This window comes from Pseudophryne corroboree, chromosome 1 (assembly GCF_028390025.1).
Source record: "Pseudophryne corroboree isolate aPseCor3 chromosome 1, aPseCor3.hap2, whole genome shotgun sequence".
NCBI lineage: Eukaryota > Metazoa > Chordata > Amphibia > Anura > Myobatrachidae > Pseudophryne > Pseudophryne corroboree.
Genome location: NC_086444.1, coordinates 401,078,855 through 401,098,021, shown reverse-complemented (window position 1 = coordinate 401,098,021; position 19,167 = coordinate 401,078,855). Strand labels below are relative to the sequence as shown.

General features: G+C 49.9%; 1 protein-coding gene across 2 annotated transcripts in view; it reads left to right on the top strand.

Annotated features, from left to right (window-relative positions):
• Positions 1-19,167, top strand: part of SGSM1 (small G protein signaling modulator 1) — a 446,529-nt gene that overhangs the window by 272,517 nt on the left and 154,845 nt on the right. For both annotated transcript variants that reach the window (XM_063913222.1, XM_063913221.1), the window contains exon 6: positions 2,461-2,528. In XM_063913222.1, the coding sequence (XP_063769292.1) occupies positions 2,461-2,528 (68 nt within the window). The remainder of the gene's footprint in view (positions 1-2,460; positions 2,529-19,167) is intronic.

Genomic DNA, 19,167 nt, shown 5'->3' with positions numbered 1-19,167 from the left:
TGTAGCTGATATTAGTACAGGTTTTGACAAGTCTCTATGTGATACCCCACTAAAGTACCCTGTATCTGGACTTATAGGGGTATCCTGTTTGAACAGGGACGTGCAGTCAGGGGAGGCAGGGGAGGCAGTGCCTCCCCTGTCATTAATGATTAAGATAATACAAAGAAGATGCATATGACACATATTCTGTGTCATATGTATCTTCTTAATATTATTCTGATCATTGCTCCCCTCCTTATGTGTTTGGGAGGCACCGATCGTGGTGCCTCCCGTTATCTCTGGGGATAATATGGGGAGCGGGGGGCGGACACGGGCGGGGACTAGCCATGGGCTGTAAAAGCCCATTGAAAATGTATGGGAAAGCGGCACCATTAGTGGTGCCGCTTTCCTACAGGGACGTGCTTTCAACCTATGAAAGCACGTCCCTGTCAGTGAGGCTACAGTGATTGGCCAGCGGATCCGTCACTGGATCCGCTGTCAATCACTGTGCGGGCGGCTGCGGGCGGCGGGATGCGGCGGCGGTGGTGCGGGCGGCGGTGGAGCAGGCGGCGGGTTGCGGCGGCGGAAAATTACCTTTATCTGCAGAGTTTGGCAGCGGAGCGGTTCCAGTTTCAAAAGTGGCGCCTCAGCGTCATTTTTGAAATTCAAGATGGCCGCCGCGAGCCAATCACGGCTCGCCGCGTCATCGCCCCGCCCCCTCCGGCTGACTTATATAAGTCAGCGCGAGGCGGAGGAGAGTCAGTCCGACGGCGGAGGAGGAGCTGTGAAGAGCTCCTGAAGAAAGAAGACGGCTGGAAGTCCTGGCTGGGCGGCGGCTATGCAAAAGAGCTTAGCAGCCGCCGCCCACCAGGTGAAGACGCTGGAAGCCCTGGGGGGGTGGCGCCCCCCAGGTGAAGACGCCGGAAGCCCTGGGAAGGCGGCGGCCACGCAAAAGAGCTTAACGGCCGCCGCCCCAGGGTGAAGACCCAGTTAAATAAAGCTTCTTTTCAAGACGTGTGGCGTTTTATTTTAATATTTTCTTTACAGGTGGACTATAGGTGCCAGCGGGCCCTTTATGTCCGGGCATGCTGGCACTTGTGGTTCTCCAAGTGCCAGCATGCTGGGGCAGGCTTGCTGGGACCTGTAGGCTACCTGTAAAGAACAATATTACTATTCTTTGCAGGTGGACTACAGGTGCCAGCAGGCCCTTTATGTCCGGGCATGCTGGCACTTGTGGTTCTCCAAGTGCCAGCATGCTGGGGCAGGCTTGCTGGGACCTGTAGGCCACCTGTAAAGAACAATATTAACACACAATGAACCCCACACCCACCGCCACCAGGGGTGCGGGGCATAGCACTGGGCTATCAGCCCAGTGCTGGTTATTGCTCGGGAGGGGGGACCCCATTTTTATTTTTTGGGGTTCCCACTTTCCGAGGAATTCCAACCCTGGGCTGACTGGCTGGGGGGCAGATTAATGTTATGGCAGGGGGACCCCACACTGAGTGTCTCCCCTGCTATGGCATTACTCCCCCTGGCTGGTTCTGCCTAGTGCTGGTTTTCCTGATGTGTTGGGGGACCACACTTTTTTTTTTCCGGGGGGGGGGGGCTTGTTAGCTGCCAGTGCCTCCCCAACCTGTGATCCCACCGCACGTCACTGTGTTTGAACCTGCATAAGTGAGAACCTCTATAAGTGAGACAAACACTTTTTGAAACTGGATAAGTGAGATACCTCTTTAAGTGAGACAAAACGTGCCGTCCCTTGAGATCCCACTTAACCAGGTTTGGCTGTATATATGCAGTTCCTTGTTGAATAAATTGAATATATATATATACACACACTATTAGTCAGCCTTTAATTGGAATTTAACTCTGAAGATGTTTTATTATGTTATACCGGGTTGAATCATCCAATCTCTTATTTATGTTAGTGAATTGTGCTCAGTTATTACTGTCAGTTCTTTTCAACTCAGTCAGTGAGACATGCCAGCATATGCTTCTCCATGCAGAATTATCAGTAGTACAGTACAGTATGTCAGAAACCGCCTCATGTATCACATATCCAACATGATGTCACTGCTCAAATCAGATAGAACTAAAAGGTTTACTGAATGCATTTATGGCAAATCCAAAATATCCTGTTCCGCCTGCTATGGGATCCCCAGGCCAAAGTTTTATTTATTTGCAATAAAATATTAAATGGATAATACTTGTATACAGTACTAATTATGATGTAAATTTACTAAAGATACTAAAACAGATAACTTGTGATGTTTCCCATAGCAACCGATCAGATGCTGTCTTTAATTTTCTAAGAGGCAATAGAAAAATGATAGACAGCATCTGATTGGTTGCTATGGGCAACATCAATTCTCTTTTAGAAGCTTTAGTAAATTTACCCCTATTAACTTGTGAGCTGATGATGCAACAACTGCTTCTTTACAATGTGCGTAACCAATGCTATCTTTTTGTTTGTCTTCTTAGCAAATATTATGAAAAAGAAGCACTTTTAGTGGATCCCGTGGAAGGACCCATCCTTGCCTCTTTGCTCGGTAAATAGTGTATCAAATGCATTTGCTTGAAAGTGTAGCAAATGCAAAAATACTTGCTTGAAAGTTCTGTTAATGTGGGTCCAGTGAAATTAAGTGTACTAAGAGCCACTGTAACTGTGTGACTAATAGCATGGCAAATTTGTTATAACCATTTAATAACTAATCGTATTAATTAACTACTCACAGAAAACTATTTCCAGTTTGCCAAGAAATACTGTTCCATTTCTGCTCCAAGCTATCTCTTTATGTTAGAAACAGATGGAGCCACGGTAGTCGGGTGCGCCTAAAGCAGAGAGCATCTCTGGCCAGGCGCGCGCGCCCGCAACGGAAATGCGCCTTATTCACTTGAATGGAGAGCGTCTCCATCCAGGCGGGCGCGCATGACCGGACGGAGACGCTCAGAATGGGAGCGTCTTTGTGCACCTCTGGCGTGACTAGGCGAACGGGTCGCCTAGTCACGCCGGGGGTACACGCCTGCGATGGCACCGCCTCAGATGAGCGCAGCTCCATCTGTATATGTGTAAACACACATAACACATTACAAGCACATGATACTTGTTATTTCTCTTACGTCCTAGAGGATGCTGGGGTCCACATTAGTACCATGGGGTATAGACGGGTACACCAGGAGCCATTGGCACTTTAAGAGTTTGAGAGTGTGGGCTGGCCCCATTCTCTGTGCCCCTCCTACCAGACTCAGTTTAGAAAATGTACCTGAGGAGACGACATACTTCGAGAGAAGGAAATACACAGATAGTGGCGAGCCGGTCACAGCTAGGGGAGCTCTTAGGAGCTTCTCTAGTAAAGTTTATCTTAGAGTTTATTATTTTACAGGGAGGCTGCTAGCAACAGCCTCCCTGCTTCATGGGACTAAGGAGGGGGGGGGGGGGGGGGGGGGAGTAGTGTCCGCCCTGCGGAGTCTGAGCCACTATCTCCGCTGACTAGACACCGAGCTCCAGAGGGGATAGATCGTTCCCCACCGCAGGGGATCGCTCACCCCAGCAGCATGCCGAGTGAGTCACCGACCCCCCTAGCAAGCGGGGGGCCGGTTTGAAGGTGGCAGCATAAGGGTAGGAGCGCAGTATTAACTGCGCTCCGGAGGCTCAGCGGTACATAGTGAGGCGCTGTGAGGAGTGCCCTGAGCCAGCGCTTACACCCTACACTGGTCACACAGCCTGTCGGGGTCCCCGGATTTTAGCCAGCATAAATCATCAGGCCAGTATAATCCTATGAAGAGCGGGAAGACAGCACCATTTTGGGGGCAGAGCTTCTCCTCAGAGCAGACCCAGCAGCGTTCAGCGCCATTTTCCTGCCTGCACAACTCTGTCAGTGAAGAGCAAGTCCCTCCACAGCAACTCCAGCTATCTATCACAGTACCAGGGGGTTGTAGAAGGGGGGGGACGCTGCAAAATGACTGTGTAACCTATTAAGGTGCACAGTCAGCGCTGATAGGGGGTCTCCGTTTATATTAAAAGCGCTGTGTGTGGGTTGGCTCCAATCTCTGTGTCTCTCTTGCCATTCTTGGGGGTGAAACTCTGTCTGTCCTCCCCTGTGTGTGTGTGGAGTGTCTGTGGTCTCCATTAAGCTATGTCCAGGGACTCTGTGTCATATGCTGCAGAGGATATGTCCTCTCAGGATGATCCCATTCCATGTAATCAGGATTGCACTGGTTTAGCACAGATACCAGCAAGGGAGCCTGAGTGTTTATCCTGTATCAAATCTATGATTTCTCAGATTTCAAATAGGGTTGCGCAAAGTGAATCTGCAACTCAGGCTTTACAGAACTCTAAGGCAGTCTGGCCCAGTTCTGGTACATCAGGGCTCCCACTGTATATTCACATAAACGTGCTCTTGCTCAGATCATGCAGGATGATACCGATTCTGATACTGCAAACGGTGACGGGGATGTGTTACGGCGGTCTGCATCTCTTGCAAAAGGGGTGCAGTTGATGATAGAGGCTATAAGGGATGTGTTGAATATTGCTAATACAACACCCGAGCAGGTTGAGGAGGTTTACTTCACTGAAAATAAGAAAGCATCGCTAACCTTCCCTGCGTCAAAGGAATTAAATGCTATTTCTCTGACGTCCTAAGTGGATGCTGGGACTCCGTAAGGACCATGGGGAATAGCGGCTCCGCGGGAGACTGGGCACAACTAAGAAAGCTTTAGGACTAACTGGTGTGCACTGGCTCCTCCCACTATGACCCTCCTCCAGACCTCAGTTAGAATCTTGTGCCCGGCTGAGCTGGATGCACACTAGGGGCTCTCCTGAGCTCCTAGAGAGAAAGTATATTTCTCTGACGTCCTAAGTGGATGCTGGGGACTCCGTCTGGACCATGGGGATTAGCGGCTCCGCAGGAGACAGGGCACAAAAGTAAAAGCTTTAGGATCAGGTGGTGTGCACTGGCTCCTCCCCCTATGACCCTCCTCCAAGCCTCAGTTAGATTTTTGTGCCCGGCCGAGAAGGGTGCAATCTAGGTGGCTCTCCTAAAGAGCTGCTTAGAGTAAAAGTTTTGTTAGGTTTTTTATTTTCAGTGAGTCCTGCTGGCAACAGGCTCACTGCATCGAGGGACTTAGGGGAGAGAAGTGAACTCACCTGCGTGCAGGATAGATTGGCTTCTTAGGCTACTGGACACCATTAGCTCCAGAGGGAGTCGGAACACAGGTCTCACCCTGGGGTTCGTCCCGGAGCCGCGCCGCCGACCCCCTTGCAGATGCCGAAAAGTGAAGAGGTCCAGAAACCGGCGGCAGAAGACTTTTCAGTCTTCATAAGGTAGCGCACAGCACTGCAGCTGTGCGCCATTGTTGTCAGCACACTTCATAGCAGCGGTCACTGAGGGTGCAGGGCGCTGGGGGGGGCGCCCTGGGCAGCAATGATAGTACCTTATTCTGGCTAAAAATACATCACATATAGCCCCTGGGGGCTATATGGATGTATTTAACCCCTGCCAGGTCTCAGAAAAACGGGAGAAGAAGCCCGCCGAAAAGGGGGCGGGGCCTATTCTCCTCAGCACACAGCGCCATTTTCCCTCACAGAAATGCTGGTGGGAAGGCTCCCAGGCTCTCCCCTGCACTGCACTACAGAAACAGGGTTAAAACAGAGAGGGGGGGCACTTATTTGGCGATATGACTATATATATTAAAATGCTATAAGGGAAAAACACTTATATAAAGGTTGTCCCTGTATAATTATAGCGTTTTTGGTGTGTGCTGGCAAACTCTCCCTCTGTCTCCCCAAAGGGCTAGTGGGGTCCTGTCCTCTATCAGAGCATTCCCTGTGTGTGTGCTGTGTGTCGGTACGTGTGTGTCGACATGTATGAGGACGATGTTGGTGAGGAGGCGGAGCAATTGCCTGTAATGGTGATGTCACTCTCTAGGGAGTTGACACCGGAATGGATGGCTTATTCAAGGAATTACGTGATAATGTCAACAGAGACGGCCGGCAAAAAAATAGTACCTGTCCAGGCGTCTCAAACACCGTCAGGGGCTTTAAAACGCCCATTTACCTCAGTCGGTCGACACAGACACAGACACGGACACTGATTTCAGTGTCGACGGTGAAGAAACAAACGTATTTTCCTTTAGGGCCACACGTTACTTGTTAAGGGCAATGAAGGAGGTGTTACATATTTCTGATACTACAAGTACCACAAAAAAGGGTATTATGTGGGGTGTGAAAAAACTACCTGTAGTTTTTCCTGAATCAGATAAATTAAATGAAGTGTGTGATGATGCGTGGGTTTCCCCCGATAGAAAATTATTGGCGGTATACCCTTTCCCGCCAGAAGTTAGGGCGCGTTGGGAAACACCCCTTAGGGTGGATAAGGCGCTCACACGCTTATCAAAACAAGTGGCGGTACCGTCTCCGGATAGGGCCGTCCTCAAGGAGCCAACTGATAGGAGGCTGGAAAATATCCTAAGAAGTATATACACACATACTGGTGTTATACTGCGACCAGCGATCGCCTCAGCCTGGATGTGCAGAGCTGGGGTGGCTTGGTCGGATTCCCTGACTAAAAATATTGATACCCTTGACAGGGACAGTATTTTATTGACTATAGAGCATTTAAAGGATGCATTTCTATATATACGAGATGCACAGAGGGATATTTGCACTCTGGCATCAAGAGTAAGTGCGATGTCCATATCTGCCAGAAGATGTTTATGGACACGACAGTGGTCAGGTGATGCAGATTCCAAACGGCACAAAGAAGTATTGCCGTATAAAGGGGAGGAGTTATTTGGGGTCGGTCCATCGGACCTGGGGGCCACGGCAACTGCTGGAAAATCCACCGTTTTTACCCTAAGTCACATCTCTGCAGAAAAAGACACCGTCTTTTCAGCCTCAGTCCTTTCGTCCCCATAAGAGTCATATCTGCCCAGGGATAGAGGAAAGGGAAGAAGACTGCAGCAGGCAGCCCATTCCCAGGAACAGAAGCCTCCACCGCTTCTGCCAAGTTTCTCAGCATGACGCTGGGGCCGTACAGGACCCCTGGATCCTACAAGTAGGATCCCAGGGGTACAGATTGGAAAGTCGAGACGTTTCCCCCTCGCAGGTTCCTGAAGTCTGCTTTACCAACGTCTCCCTCCGACAGGGAGGCAGTATTGGAAACAATTCACAAGCTGTATTCCCAGCAGGTGATAATCAAAGTACCCCTCCTACAACAAGGAAAGGGGTATTATTCCACACTATGTTGTGGTACTGAAGCCAGAAGGCTCGGTGAGACCTATTCTAAATCTGAAATATTTGAACACTTACAAAGGTTCAAATCAAGATGGAGTCACTCAGAGCAGTGATAGCGAACCAGGAAGGGTGTCCCGGGACATCAGGGATACTTACCTCCATGTCCCAATTTGCCCTTCTCACCAAGGGTACCTCAGGTTCGTGGCACAGAACTGTCACTAACAGTTTCAGACGCTGCCGTTTGGATTGTCCACGACACCCCGGGTCTTTACCAAGGTAATGGCCGAAATGATGATTCTTCTTCAAAGAAAATGGACGACCTCCTGATAAGAGCAAGGTCCAGAGAACAGTTGGAGGTCGGAGTAGCACTATCTCAAGTAGTTCTACGACAGCACGGGTGGATTCTAAATATTCCAAAACCGCAGTTGTTTCCGACGACACATCGGCTGTTCCTAGGGATGATTCTGGACACAGTCCAGAAAAGGGTGTTTCTCCCGGAGAAGAAAGCCAGGGAGTTATCCGAGCTAGTCAGGAACCTCCTAAAACCAGGAAAAGTGTCAGTGCATCATTGCACAAGGGTCCTGGGGAAAATGGTGGCTTCTTACGAAGCGATTCCATTCGGCAGTTTTCACGCAAGAACTTTTCAGTGGGATCTGCTGGAAAAATGGTCCGGATCGCATCTTCAGATGCATCAGCGGATAACCCTGTCTCCAAGGACAAGGGTGTTTCTTCTGCGGTGGCTGCAAAGTACTCATCTACTAATGGGCCGCAGATTCGGCATTCAGGAAGGGTCCTGGTGACCAGGGATGCCAGCCTGAGAGGCTGGGGAGCAGTCACACAGGGAAAAAATTTCCAGGGAGTGTGATCAAGTCTGGAGAATTCTCTCCACATAAATATACTGGAGCTAAGGGCAAGTTACAATGCTCTAAGCTTAGCAAGACCTCTGCTTCAAGGTCAGCCGGTATTGATCCAGTGGGACAACATCACGGCAGTCGCCCACGTAAACAGACAGGGCGGCACAAGAAGCAGAAGGGCAATAGCAGAAACTGCAAGGATTCTTCGCTGGGCGGAAAATCAGGTGATAGCACTGTCAGCAGTGTTCATTCCGACGCCCGGGAGAGTGGGGATTTCATCGGGAAGTCTTCCACATGATTGTGAACCATTGGGAAAGACCAAAGGTGGACATGATGGCGTCCCGCCTGAACAAAAAACTGGACAGGTATTGCGCCAGGTCAAGAGACCCTCAGGCAATAGCTGTGGATGCTCTGGTAACACCGTGGGTGTACCAGTCAGTGTATGTGTTCCCTCCTCTGCTTCTCATACCCAAGGTACTGAGAATTATAAGACGTAGAGGAGTAAGAACTATACTCGTGGCTCCGGATTGGCCAAGAAGGACTTGGTACCTGGAACTTCAAGAGATGCTCACAGAGGACTCATGGCCTCTGCCGCTAAGAAGGGACTTGCTTCAGCAAGTACCATGTCTGTTCCAAGACTTACCGCGGCTGCGTTTGACGGCATGGCGGTTGAACGCCGGATCCTAAGGGAAAAAGGCATTCCGGAAGAGGTCATTCCTACCCTGGTCAAAGCCAGGAAGGAGGTGACCGCACAACATTATCACCACATGTGGCGAAAATATGTTGCGTGGTGTGAGGCCAGGAAGGCCCCACGAAGAAATTTCAACTCTGTCGATTCCTGCATTTCCTGCAAACAGGAGTGTCTAGGGGCCTCAAATTGGGGTCCATTAAGGTTCAAATTTCGGCCCTGTCGATTTTCTTCCAAAAAGAATTGGCTTCAGTTCCTGAAGTCCAGAAGTTTGTCAAGGGAGTACTGCATATACAACCCCCTTTTGTGCCTCCAGTGGCACTGTGGGATCTCAACGTAGTTCTGGGATTCCTCAAATCACATTGGTTTAAACCGCTCAAATCTGTGGATTTGAAATATTTCACATGGAAAGTGACCATGCTGTTGGCCCTGGCCTCGGCCAGGCGAGTGTCAGAATTGCCGGCTTTGTCTCACAAAAGCCCATATCTGATTGTCCATTCGGACAGGGCAGAGCTGCGGACTCGTCCCCAGTTTCTCCCTAAGGTGGTGTCAGTGTTTCACCTGAACCAGCTTATTGTGGTACCTGCGGCTACTAGGGACTTGGAGGACTCCAAGTTGCTAGATGTTGTCAGGGCCCTGAAAATATAGGTTTCCAGGACGGCTGGAGTCAGGAAAACTGACTTGCTGTTATCCTGTATGCACCCAATAAACTGGGTGCTCTTGATTCTAAGCAGACGATTGCTAGTTGGATGTGTAGTACAATTCAGCTTGCACATGCTGTGGCAGTCCTGCCACAGCCAAAATATGTAAATGCCCATTCCACAAGGAAGGTGGGCTCATCTTGGGCGGCTGCCCGAGGGGTCTCGGCTTTACAACTTTGCCGAGCAGCTACTTGGTCAGGGGCACACCCTGACTGAGGAGGACCGGGAGTTCTCTCATTCGGTGCTGCAGAGTCATCCGCACTCTCCCGCCCGTTTGGGAGCTTTGGTATAATCCCCATGGTCCTGACGGAGTCCCCAGCATCCACTTAGGACGTCAGAGAAAATAAGAATTTACTTACCGATAATTCTATTTCTCGTAGTCCGTAGTGGATGCTGGGCGCCCATCCCAAGTGCGGATTGTCTGCAATACTTGTACATAGTTATTGTTACAAATATCGGGTTATTATTGTTGTGAGCCATCTTTCAGAGGCTCCGCTGTTATCATGCTGTTAACTGGGTTCAGATCACAGGTTGTACAGTGTGATTGGTGTGGCTGGTGTGAGTCTTACCCGGGATTCAAAATCCTTCCTTATTGTGTACGCTCGTCCGGGCACAGTATCCTAACTGAGGCTTGGAGGAGGGTCATAGGGGGAGGAGCCAGTGCACACCACCTGATCCTAAAGCTTTTACTTTTGTGCCCTGTCTCCTGCGGAGCCGCTAATCCCCATGGTCCTGACGGAGTCCCCAGCATCCACTACGGACTACGAGAAATAGAATTATCGGTAAGTAAATTCTTATTTTTAGTTTTCTCTGACGTCCTAGTGGATGCTGGGACTCCGTAAGGACCATGGGGAATAGCGGCTCCGCAGGAGACAGGGCACAAGAATAAAAGCTTTAGGATCAGGTGGTGTGCACTGGCTCCTCCCCCTATGACCCTCCTCCAAGCCTCAGTTAGATTTTTGTGCCCGAACGAGAAGGGTGCAGGCTAGGTGGCTCTCCTGAGCTGCTTAGAATAAAAGTTTATTTTAGGTTTTTTATTTTCAGTGAGTCCTGCTGGCAACAGGCTCACTGCATCGTGGGACTAAGGGGAGAAGAAGCGAACTCACCTGCGTGCAGAGTGGATTGGGCTTCTTAGGCTACTGGACATTAGCTCCAGAGGGACGATCACAGGTTCAGCCTGGATGGGTCCCGGAGCCGCGCCGCCGGCCCCCTTACAGAGCCAGAAGAGCGAAGAGGTCCGGTGAAATCGGCGGCAGAAGACGGTCCTGTCTTCAGACTAAGGTAGCGCACAGCACCGCAGCTGTGCGCCATTGCTCTCAGCACACTTCACACTCCGGTCACTGAGGGTGCAGGGCGCTGGGGGGGGAGCGCCCTGAGACGCAATATAAACAGATAATACCTTAGGTTGGCAAAAGAATACATCACATATAGCTCCTGGGCTATATGGATGTATTTTAACCCCTGCCATTTTTACAGAAAAGAGCGGGAGATAAGGACGTCGTGAAGGGGCGGAGCCTATCTCCTCAGCACACAAGCGCCATTTTCCCTCACAGCTCCGCTGGAAGGACGGCTCCCTGACTCTCCCCTGCAGACCTGCTACAGAATCAGGGTAAAAAAGAGAAGGGGGGGCACTATTGGCAGCTAATAATAATAAACAGCAGCTATAAGGGAATAACACTTATATAAGGTTTTCCCTGTATATATATATAGCGCTTGGTGTGTGCTGGCAGACTCTCCCTCTGTCTCTCCAAAGGGCTAGTGGGGTCCTGTCCTCTATCAGAGCATTCCCGGTGTGTGTGCTGTGTGTCGGTACGTGTGTGTCGACATGTATGAGGAGGAAAATGATGTGGAGGCGGAGCAATTGCCTGGGTTAGTGATGTTACCCCCTAGGGAGTCGACACCTGACTGGATGATCGTATTTAAAGAATTAAGTGATAATGTCAGCACTTTGCAAAAAACTGTTGACGACATGAGACAGCCGGCAAATCAATTAGTGCCTGTCCAGGCGTCTCAGACACCGTCAGGGGCCCTAAAACGCCCGTTACCTCAGTGGGTCGACACAGACCCAGACACAGATACTGAGTCTAGTGTCGACGGTGAGGAGACAAACGTAATGTCCAGTAGGGCCACACGTTACATGATCACGGCAATGAAGGAGGCATTGAACATTTCTGACACTACAAGTACCACAAAGAAGGGTATTATGTGGGGTGTGAAAAAACTACCAATAGTTTTTCCTGAGTCAGATGAATTAAATGAGGTGTGTGATAAAGCGTGGGTTTCCCCCGACAAAAAACTGCTAATTTCTAATAAATTATTGGCACTATATCCTTTCCCGTCAGAGGTTAGGACGCGTTGGGAAACACCCCCTAGGGTAGATAAGGCGCTCACACGTTTATCTAAACAAGTAGCGTTACCGTCTCCTGATACGGCCACCCTCAAAGAACCAGCTGATAGAAGGCTGGAAAATATCCTAAAAAGTATATACACACATACTGGTGTTATACTGCGACCAGCAATCGCTTCAGCCTGGATGTGCAGTGCTGGAGTCGCGTGGTCGGATTCCCTGACTGAAAATATTGATACCCTGGATAGGGACAATATATTGTTAACTATAGAGCATTTGAAGGATGCATTACTATATATGCGTGATGCACAGAGGGATATTTGCACCCTGGCATCAAGAGTAAGTGCTATGTCCATTTCTGCCAGAAGAGCGTTATGGACGCGACAGTGGTCAGGGGATGCGGATTCCAAACGACATATGGAAGTATTGCCGTATAAAGGGGAGGAGTTATTTGGGGCTGGTCTATCGGACCTGGTGGCCACGGCAACGGCTGGAAAGTCCACCTTTTTACCCCAGGTCACTTCACATCAGCAGAAAAAGACACCGTCTTTTCAAACTCAGTCCTTTCGTTCCCATAAGTACAAGCGAGCAAAAGGCCACTCTTTTCTGCCCCGGGGCAGAGAAAGAGGAAAAAAAAGGGGTATTATTCCACGCTGTTTGTGGTACCGAAGCCGGACGGCTCGGTGAGACCAATTTTAAATCTGAAATCCTTGAACACTTACATAAAAAGGTTCAAATTCAAGATGGAGTCACTCAGAGCGGTGATAGCGAACCTGGAAGAAGGGGACTATATGGTGTCTCTGGACATCAAAGATGCTTATCTCCACGTCCCAATCTACCCTTCTCACCAAGGGTACCTCAGGTTTGTAGTACAAAACTGTCATTATCAGTTTCAGACGCTGCCGTTTGGGTTGTCCACGGCACCTCGGGTCTTTACCAAGGTAATGGCCGAAATGATGATTCTTCTTCGAAGAAAGGCATCTTAATTATCCCTTACTTGGACGATCTCCTGATAAGGGCAAGGTCCAGGGAACAGTTAGAAGTCGGAGTAGCACTATCTCAGGTAGTGTTACGTCAGCACGGGTGGATCCTAAATATTCCAAAATCGCAGCTGATTCCAACGACACGTCTACTGTTCCTAGGAATGATTCTGGACACAGTCCAGAAGAAGGTGTTTCTCCCGGAGGAGAAGGCCAGGGAGTTATCCGAGCTAGTCAGGAACCTCCTAAAACCAGGCCAGGTGTCAGTGCATCAGTGCACGAGGGTCCTGGGAAAAATGGTGGCTTCTTACGAAGCGATTCCATTCGGAAGATTCCATGCAAGAACGTTTCAGTGGGATCTACTGGACAAATGGTCCGGATCGCATCTTCAGATGCATCAGCGGATAACCCTGTCGCCAAGGACAAGGGTGTCTCTTCTGTGGTGGCTGCAGAGTGCTCATCTACTAGAGGGCCGCAGATTTGGCATTCAGGATTGGATCCTGGTGACCACGGATGCAAGCCTGAGAGGCTGGGGAGCAGTCACACAGGGAAGAAATTTCCAGGGCTTGTGGTCAAGCATGGAAACATCTCTTCATATAAACATTCTGGAACTAAGGGCCATTTACAATGCCCTAAGTCAAGCGAAACCCCTGCTTCAGGGTCAGGCGGTATTGATCCAATCGGACAACATCACGTCAGTCGCCCACGTAAACAGACAGGGCGGCACGAGAAGCAGGAGGGCAATGGCAGAAGCTGCAAGGATTCTTCGCTGGGCGGAAAATCATGTGATAGCACTGTCAGCAGTGTTCATTCCGGGAGTGGACAACTGGGAAGCAGACTTCCTCAGCAGACACGACCTCCACCCGGGAGAGTGGGGACTTCACCCAGAAGTCTTCCACCTGATAGTAAACCGTTGGGAAAAACCAAAGGTGGACATGATGGCGTCCCGTCTAAACAAAAAACTAGACAGATATTGCGCCAGGTCAAGGGACCCTCAGGCAATAGCGGTGGACGCTCTGGTAACGCCGTGGGTGTACCAGTCAGTGTATGTGTTCCCTCCTCTGCCTCTCATACCAAAAGTACTGAGAATCATAAGAAGGAGAGGAGTAAGAACTATACTCGTGGTTCCGGATTGGCCAAGAAGGACTTGGTACCCGGAACTTCAAGAGATGCTCACGGACGAACCGTGGCCTCTACCTCTAAGAAAGGACCTGCTCCAGCAGGGGCCTTGTCTGTTCCAAGACTTACCGCGGCTGCGTTTGACGGCATGGCGGTTGAACGCCGGATCCTGAAGGAAAAAGGCATTCCAGATGAAGTCATCCCTACCCTGGTCAAGGCCAGGAAGGACGTAACTGCAAAACATTATCACCGCATTTGGCGAAAATATGTTGCGTGGTGTGAGGCCAAGAAGGCCCCTACAGAGGAATTTCAACTGGGTCGTTTCCTCCATTTCCTGCAAACAGGACTATCTATGGGCCTAAAATTAGGGTCCATTAAGGTTCAAATTTCGGCCCTGTCGATTTTCTTCCAGAAAGAACTGGCTTCAGTGCCTGAAGTTCAGACATTTGTAAAAGGGGTACTGCATATACAGCCTCCTTTTGTGCCTCCAGTGGCACCTTGGGATCTCAATGTTGTGTTGAGTTTCCTAAAGTCACATTGGTTTGAACCACTCACCACTGTGGACTTAAAATATCTCACATGGAAGGTGACGATGCTGTTAGCCCTGGCTTCAGCCAGGCGTGTGTCAGAATTGGCGGCTTTATCATATAAAAGCCCTTACTTAATTTTTCATTCTGACAGGGCAGAATTGAGGACTCGTCCTCAATTTCTACCTAAGGTGGTTTCTGCATTTCACATGAACCAACCTATTGTGGTACCTGCGGCTACTAGGGACTTGGAGGACTCTAAGTTGCTTGACGTTGTCAGGGCCCTGAAAATATATGTTTCCAGGACGGCTGGAGTCAGAAAATCTGACTCACTGTTTATCCTGTATGCACCCAACAAACTGGGTGCTCCTGCTTCTAAGCAGACGATTGCTCGTTGGATTTGTAGTACAATTCAGCTTGCACATTCTGTGGCAGGCCTGCCACAGCCAAAATCGGTAAAAGCCCATTCCACAAGGAAAGTGGGCTCATCTTGGGCGGCTGCCCGAGGGGTCTCGGCTTTACAACTTTGCCGAGCAGCTACTTGGTCAGGGGCAAACACGTTTGCTAAAATTCTACAAATTTGATACCCTGGCTGAGGAGGACCTGGAGTTCTCTCATTCGGTGCTGCAGAGTCATCCGCACTCTCCCGCCCGTTTGGGAGCTTTGGTATAATCCCCATGGTCCTTACGGAGTCCCAGCATCCACTAGGACGTCAGAGAAAATAAGATTTTACTTACCGATAAATCTATTTCTCGTAGTCCGTAGTGGATGCTGGGCGCCCATCCCAAGTGCGGATTGTCTGCAATACTTGTATATAGTTATTGTTACAAAAATTCGGGTTATTATTGTTGTGAGCCATCTTTTCAGAGGCTCCCTTTCGTTTTATCATACTGTTAACTGGGTTCAGATCACGAGTTGTACGGTGTGATTGGTGTGGCTGGTATGAGTCTTACCCGGGATTCAATATCCTTCCTTATTATGTACGCTCGTCCGGGCACAGTATCCTAACTGAGGCTTGGAGGAGGGTCATAGGGGGAGGAGCCAGTGCACACCACCTGATCCTAAAGCTTTTATTCTTGTGCCCTGTCTCCTGCGGAGCCGCTATTCCCCATGGTCCTTACGGAGTCCCAGCATCCACTACGGACTACGAGAAATAGATTTATCGGTAAGTAAAATCTTATTTTTTTATTTTACAGTGAGATCTGCTGGCAACAGACTCACTGCAGCGAGGGACTAAGGGGTAGAAGAAGCGAACCTACCTAACTGGTGGTAGCTTGGGCTTCTTAGGCTACTGGACACCATTAGCTCCAGAGGGATCGACCGCATGGAACCGGCCTTGATGTTCGGTCCCGGAGCCGCGCCGCCGGCCCCCTTACAGAGCCAGAAGCAAGAAGTGATCCGAAAAATCGGCGGCAGAAGACTCCTGTCTTCAACAAGGTAGCGCACAGCACTGCAGCTGTGCGCCATTGCTCCTCATGCACACCTCACACTGCGGTCACTGATGGGTGCAGGGGGGGGGGGGGGGGGCGCCCTGAGCAGCAATATAAACACCTTGCATGGCAAAATCATCACAATATATAGCCCCAGAGGCTATATATGTGATAAATTACCCCTGCCAGAATTCCTGAAAAAAGCGGGAGAAGTCCGCGAAAAAGGGGCACACTGGCGCCATTTCTCCCTCACAGCTCCGCTGGAAGGAAGCTCCCTGGCTCTCCCCTGCAGTCTACACTACAGAAGGGTAAAAAAGAGAGGGGGGGCACTAAATTTAGGCGCAATATACATATATAGCAGCTATAAGGGGATATAATTTAGTTGATCCCTGTATTATATAGCGCTCTGGTGTATGCTGGCATACTCTCTCTCTGTCTCTCCAAAGGGCTTTGTGGGGTTCTGTCTCCTGTCAGAGCATTCCCTGTGTGTGTGCGGTGTGTCGGTACGGCTGTGTCGACATGTTTGATGAGGAGGCTTATGTGGAGGGGGAGCAGATGCCTATAAATGTGTTGTCACCCCCTGCGGGGCAGACACCTGAGTGGATGGACTTGTGGAAGGAATTACGTGAAAGTGTCGACTCCTTACATAAAAAATTTGATGACATGCCAAATGCGGGACAGCCGGCTTCTCAGCTCGTGCCTGCCCAGACGTCTCAAAAGCCATCAGGGGCTCTAAAACGCCCGCTACCTCAGATGGCAGACACAGATGTCGACACGGATACAGATACCAGTGTCGACGACGAAGAGACTAATGTAATGTCCAATAGGGCCACTCGTTACATGATTGAGGCAATGAAAAATGTTTTACACATTTCTGATGTGACCCCAGGTACCACAAAAAAGGGTTTGGAGAGAAAAAACTACCAGTAGTTTTTCCCCCTTCTGAAGAGTTGAATGAAGTGTGTGAAGTAGCGTGGGCTTGCCCAGATAAAAAATTGGTAATTTCTAAAAAGTTACTAATGGCGTACCCTTTCCCGCCAGAGGATAGGTCACGTTGGGAAACACCCCCAAGGGTGGATAAAGCGCTTACACGCTTATCAAAAAAGGTGGCACTACCGTCTCCGGATACGGACGCCCTAAAGGAACCTGCTGATAGAAAGCAGGAGGCTCTCCTGAAGGCTATATATACACACACTGGTATTATACTGAGACCAGCTATTGCTTCAGCATGGATGTGCAGTGCTGCAACTGCGTGGTCAGATTCCCTGTCAGAAAACATTGACACCCTAGACAGGGACACTATATTGCTAAACATAGAGCATATTAAAGACGCTGTCTTATACATGAGAGATGCACAGAGGGATATTTGCCGGCTGGCATCTAAAATAAGTGCACTGTCCATTTCTGCCAGGAGAGGGTTATGGACTCGGCAGTGGACAGGGGATGCAGATTCTAAAAGGCACAGGGAAGTTTTGCCTTATAAGGGTGAGGAGTTGTTCGGGGATGGTCTTTCAGACCTAGTGTCCACAGCAACGGCTGGGAAGTCAGCATTTTTACCACATGTCCCCTCACAACCAAAGAAAGCACCGTATTATCAGGTACAGTCCTTTCGTCCCCAAAAGAGCAGGCAGGGTAGAGGCGCGTCCTTTCTGCCCAGAGGCAGAGGTAGGGGAAAAAAGCTGCAGCATACAGCCAGTTCCCAGGAGCAAAAGTCCTCCCCCGCTTCTTCTTCTAAGTCCGCCGCATGACGCTGGGGCTCAACAGGCGGAGCCAGGTACGGTGGGGGCCCGTCTCAAAAACTTCAGTAATCAGTGGGCTCGCTCACAAGTAGATCCCTGGATCCTTCAAGTGGTATCTCAGGGGTACAGGCTGGAATTCGAGACATTTCCCCCCCCCGCCGTTTCCTCAAATCTACCTTGCCAACAACTCCCTCAGGCAGGGAGGCTGTGATAGAGGCAATTCACAAGCTGTATTCCCAGCAGGTGATAGTCAAGGTGCCCCTACTTCAACAAGGACGGGGTTACTATTCCACAATGTTTGTGGTACAGAAAACGGACGGTTCGGTGAGACCCATTTTAAATTTGAAATCCTTGAACACATATATAAAAAAATTCAAGTTCAAGATGGAATCGCTCAGGGCGGTTATTGCAAGCCTGGAAGAGGGGGATTACATGGTATCACTGGACATCAAGGATGCTTACCTGCATGTCCCCATTTACCATCCTCACCAGGAGTACCTCAGATTTGTGGTACAGGATTGTCATTACCAATTCCAGACGTTGCCGTTCGGCCTGTCCACGGCACCGAGGGTATTTACCAAGGTAATGGCCGAAATGATGATACTCCTTCGAAAAAAGGGAGTTTTAATTATCCCATACTTGGACGATCTCCTGATAAAGGCGAGGTCCAGGGAGCAGTTGTTGGTCGGCGTAGCACTATCTCAGGAGGTGCTACACCAGCACAGTTGGATTCTAAATATTCCAAAGTCACAGCTGGTTCCTGCGACACGTCTACTGTTCCTGGGGATGATTCTGGACACAGTCCAGAAAAAAGTGTTTCTACCAGAGGAGAAAGCCAAGGAGCTGTCATCTCTAGTCAGAGGCCTCCTGAAACCAAAACAGGTGTCGGTGCATCACTGCACGCGAGTCCTGGGAAAGATGGTAGCATCCTACGAAGCAATTCCATTCGGCAGGTTCCATGCCAGAACTTTTCAGTGGGACCTGTTGGACAAGTGGTCCGGATCGCATCTTCAGATGCATCGGTTGATAACCCTGTCTCCAAGGACCAGGGTATCTCTGCTGTGGTGGCTGCAAAGTGCTCATCTTCAAGAGGGCCGCAGATTCGGCATACAGGACTGGGTCCTGGTGACCACGGATGCCAGCCTTCGAGGCTGGGGGGCAGTCACACAGGGAAGAAACTTCCAAGGACTTTGGTCAAGTCATGAGACTTCCCTACACATAAATGTTCTGGAACTGAGGGCCATTTACAATGCCCTAAGTCAGGCAAAACCCCTGCTTCAAAACCATCCGGTTCTGATCCAGTCAGACAACATCACGGCAGTCGCCCATGTAAACCGACAGGGCGGCACAAGAAGCAGGACGGCGATGGCAGAAGCCACAAGGATTCTCCGATGGGCGGAAAGTCACGTGTTAGCACTGTCAGCAGTGTTCATTCCGGGAGTGGACAACTGGGAAGCAGACTTCCTCAGCAGGCACGACCTCCACCCGGGAGAGTGGGGACTTCATCCAGAAGTCTTCCAACTGATTGTAAACCGTTGGGAAAGGCCACAGGTGGACATGATGGCGTCC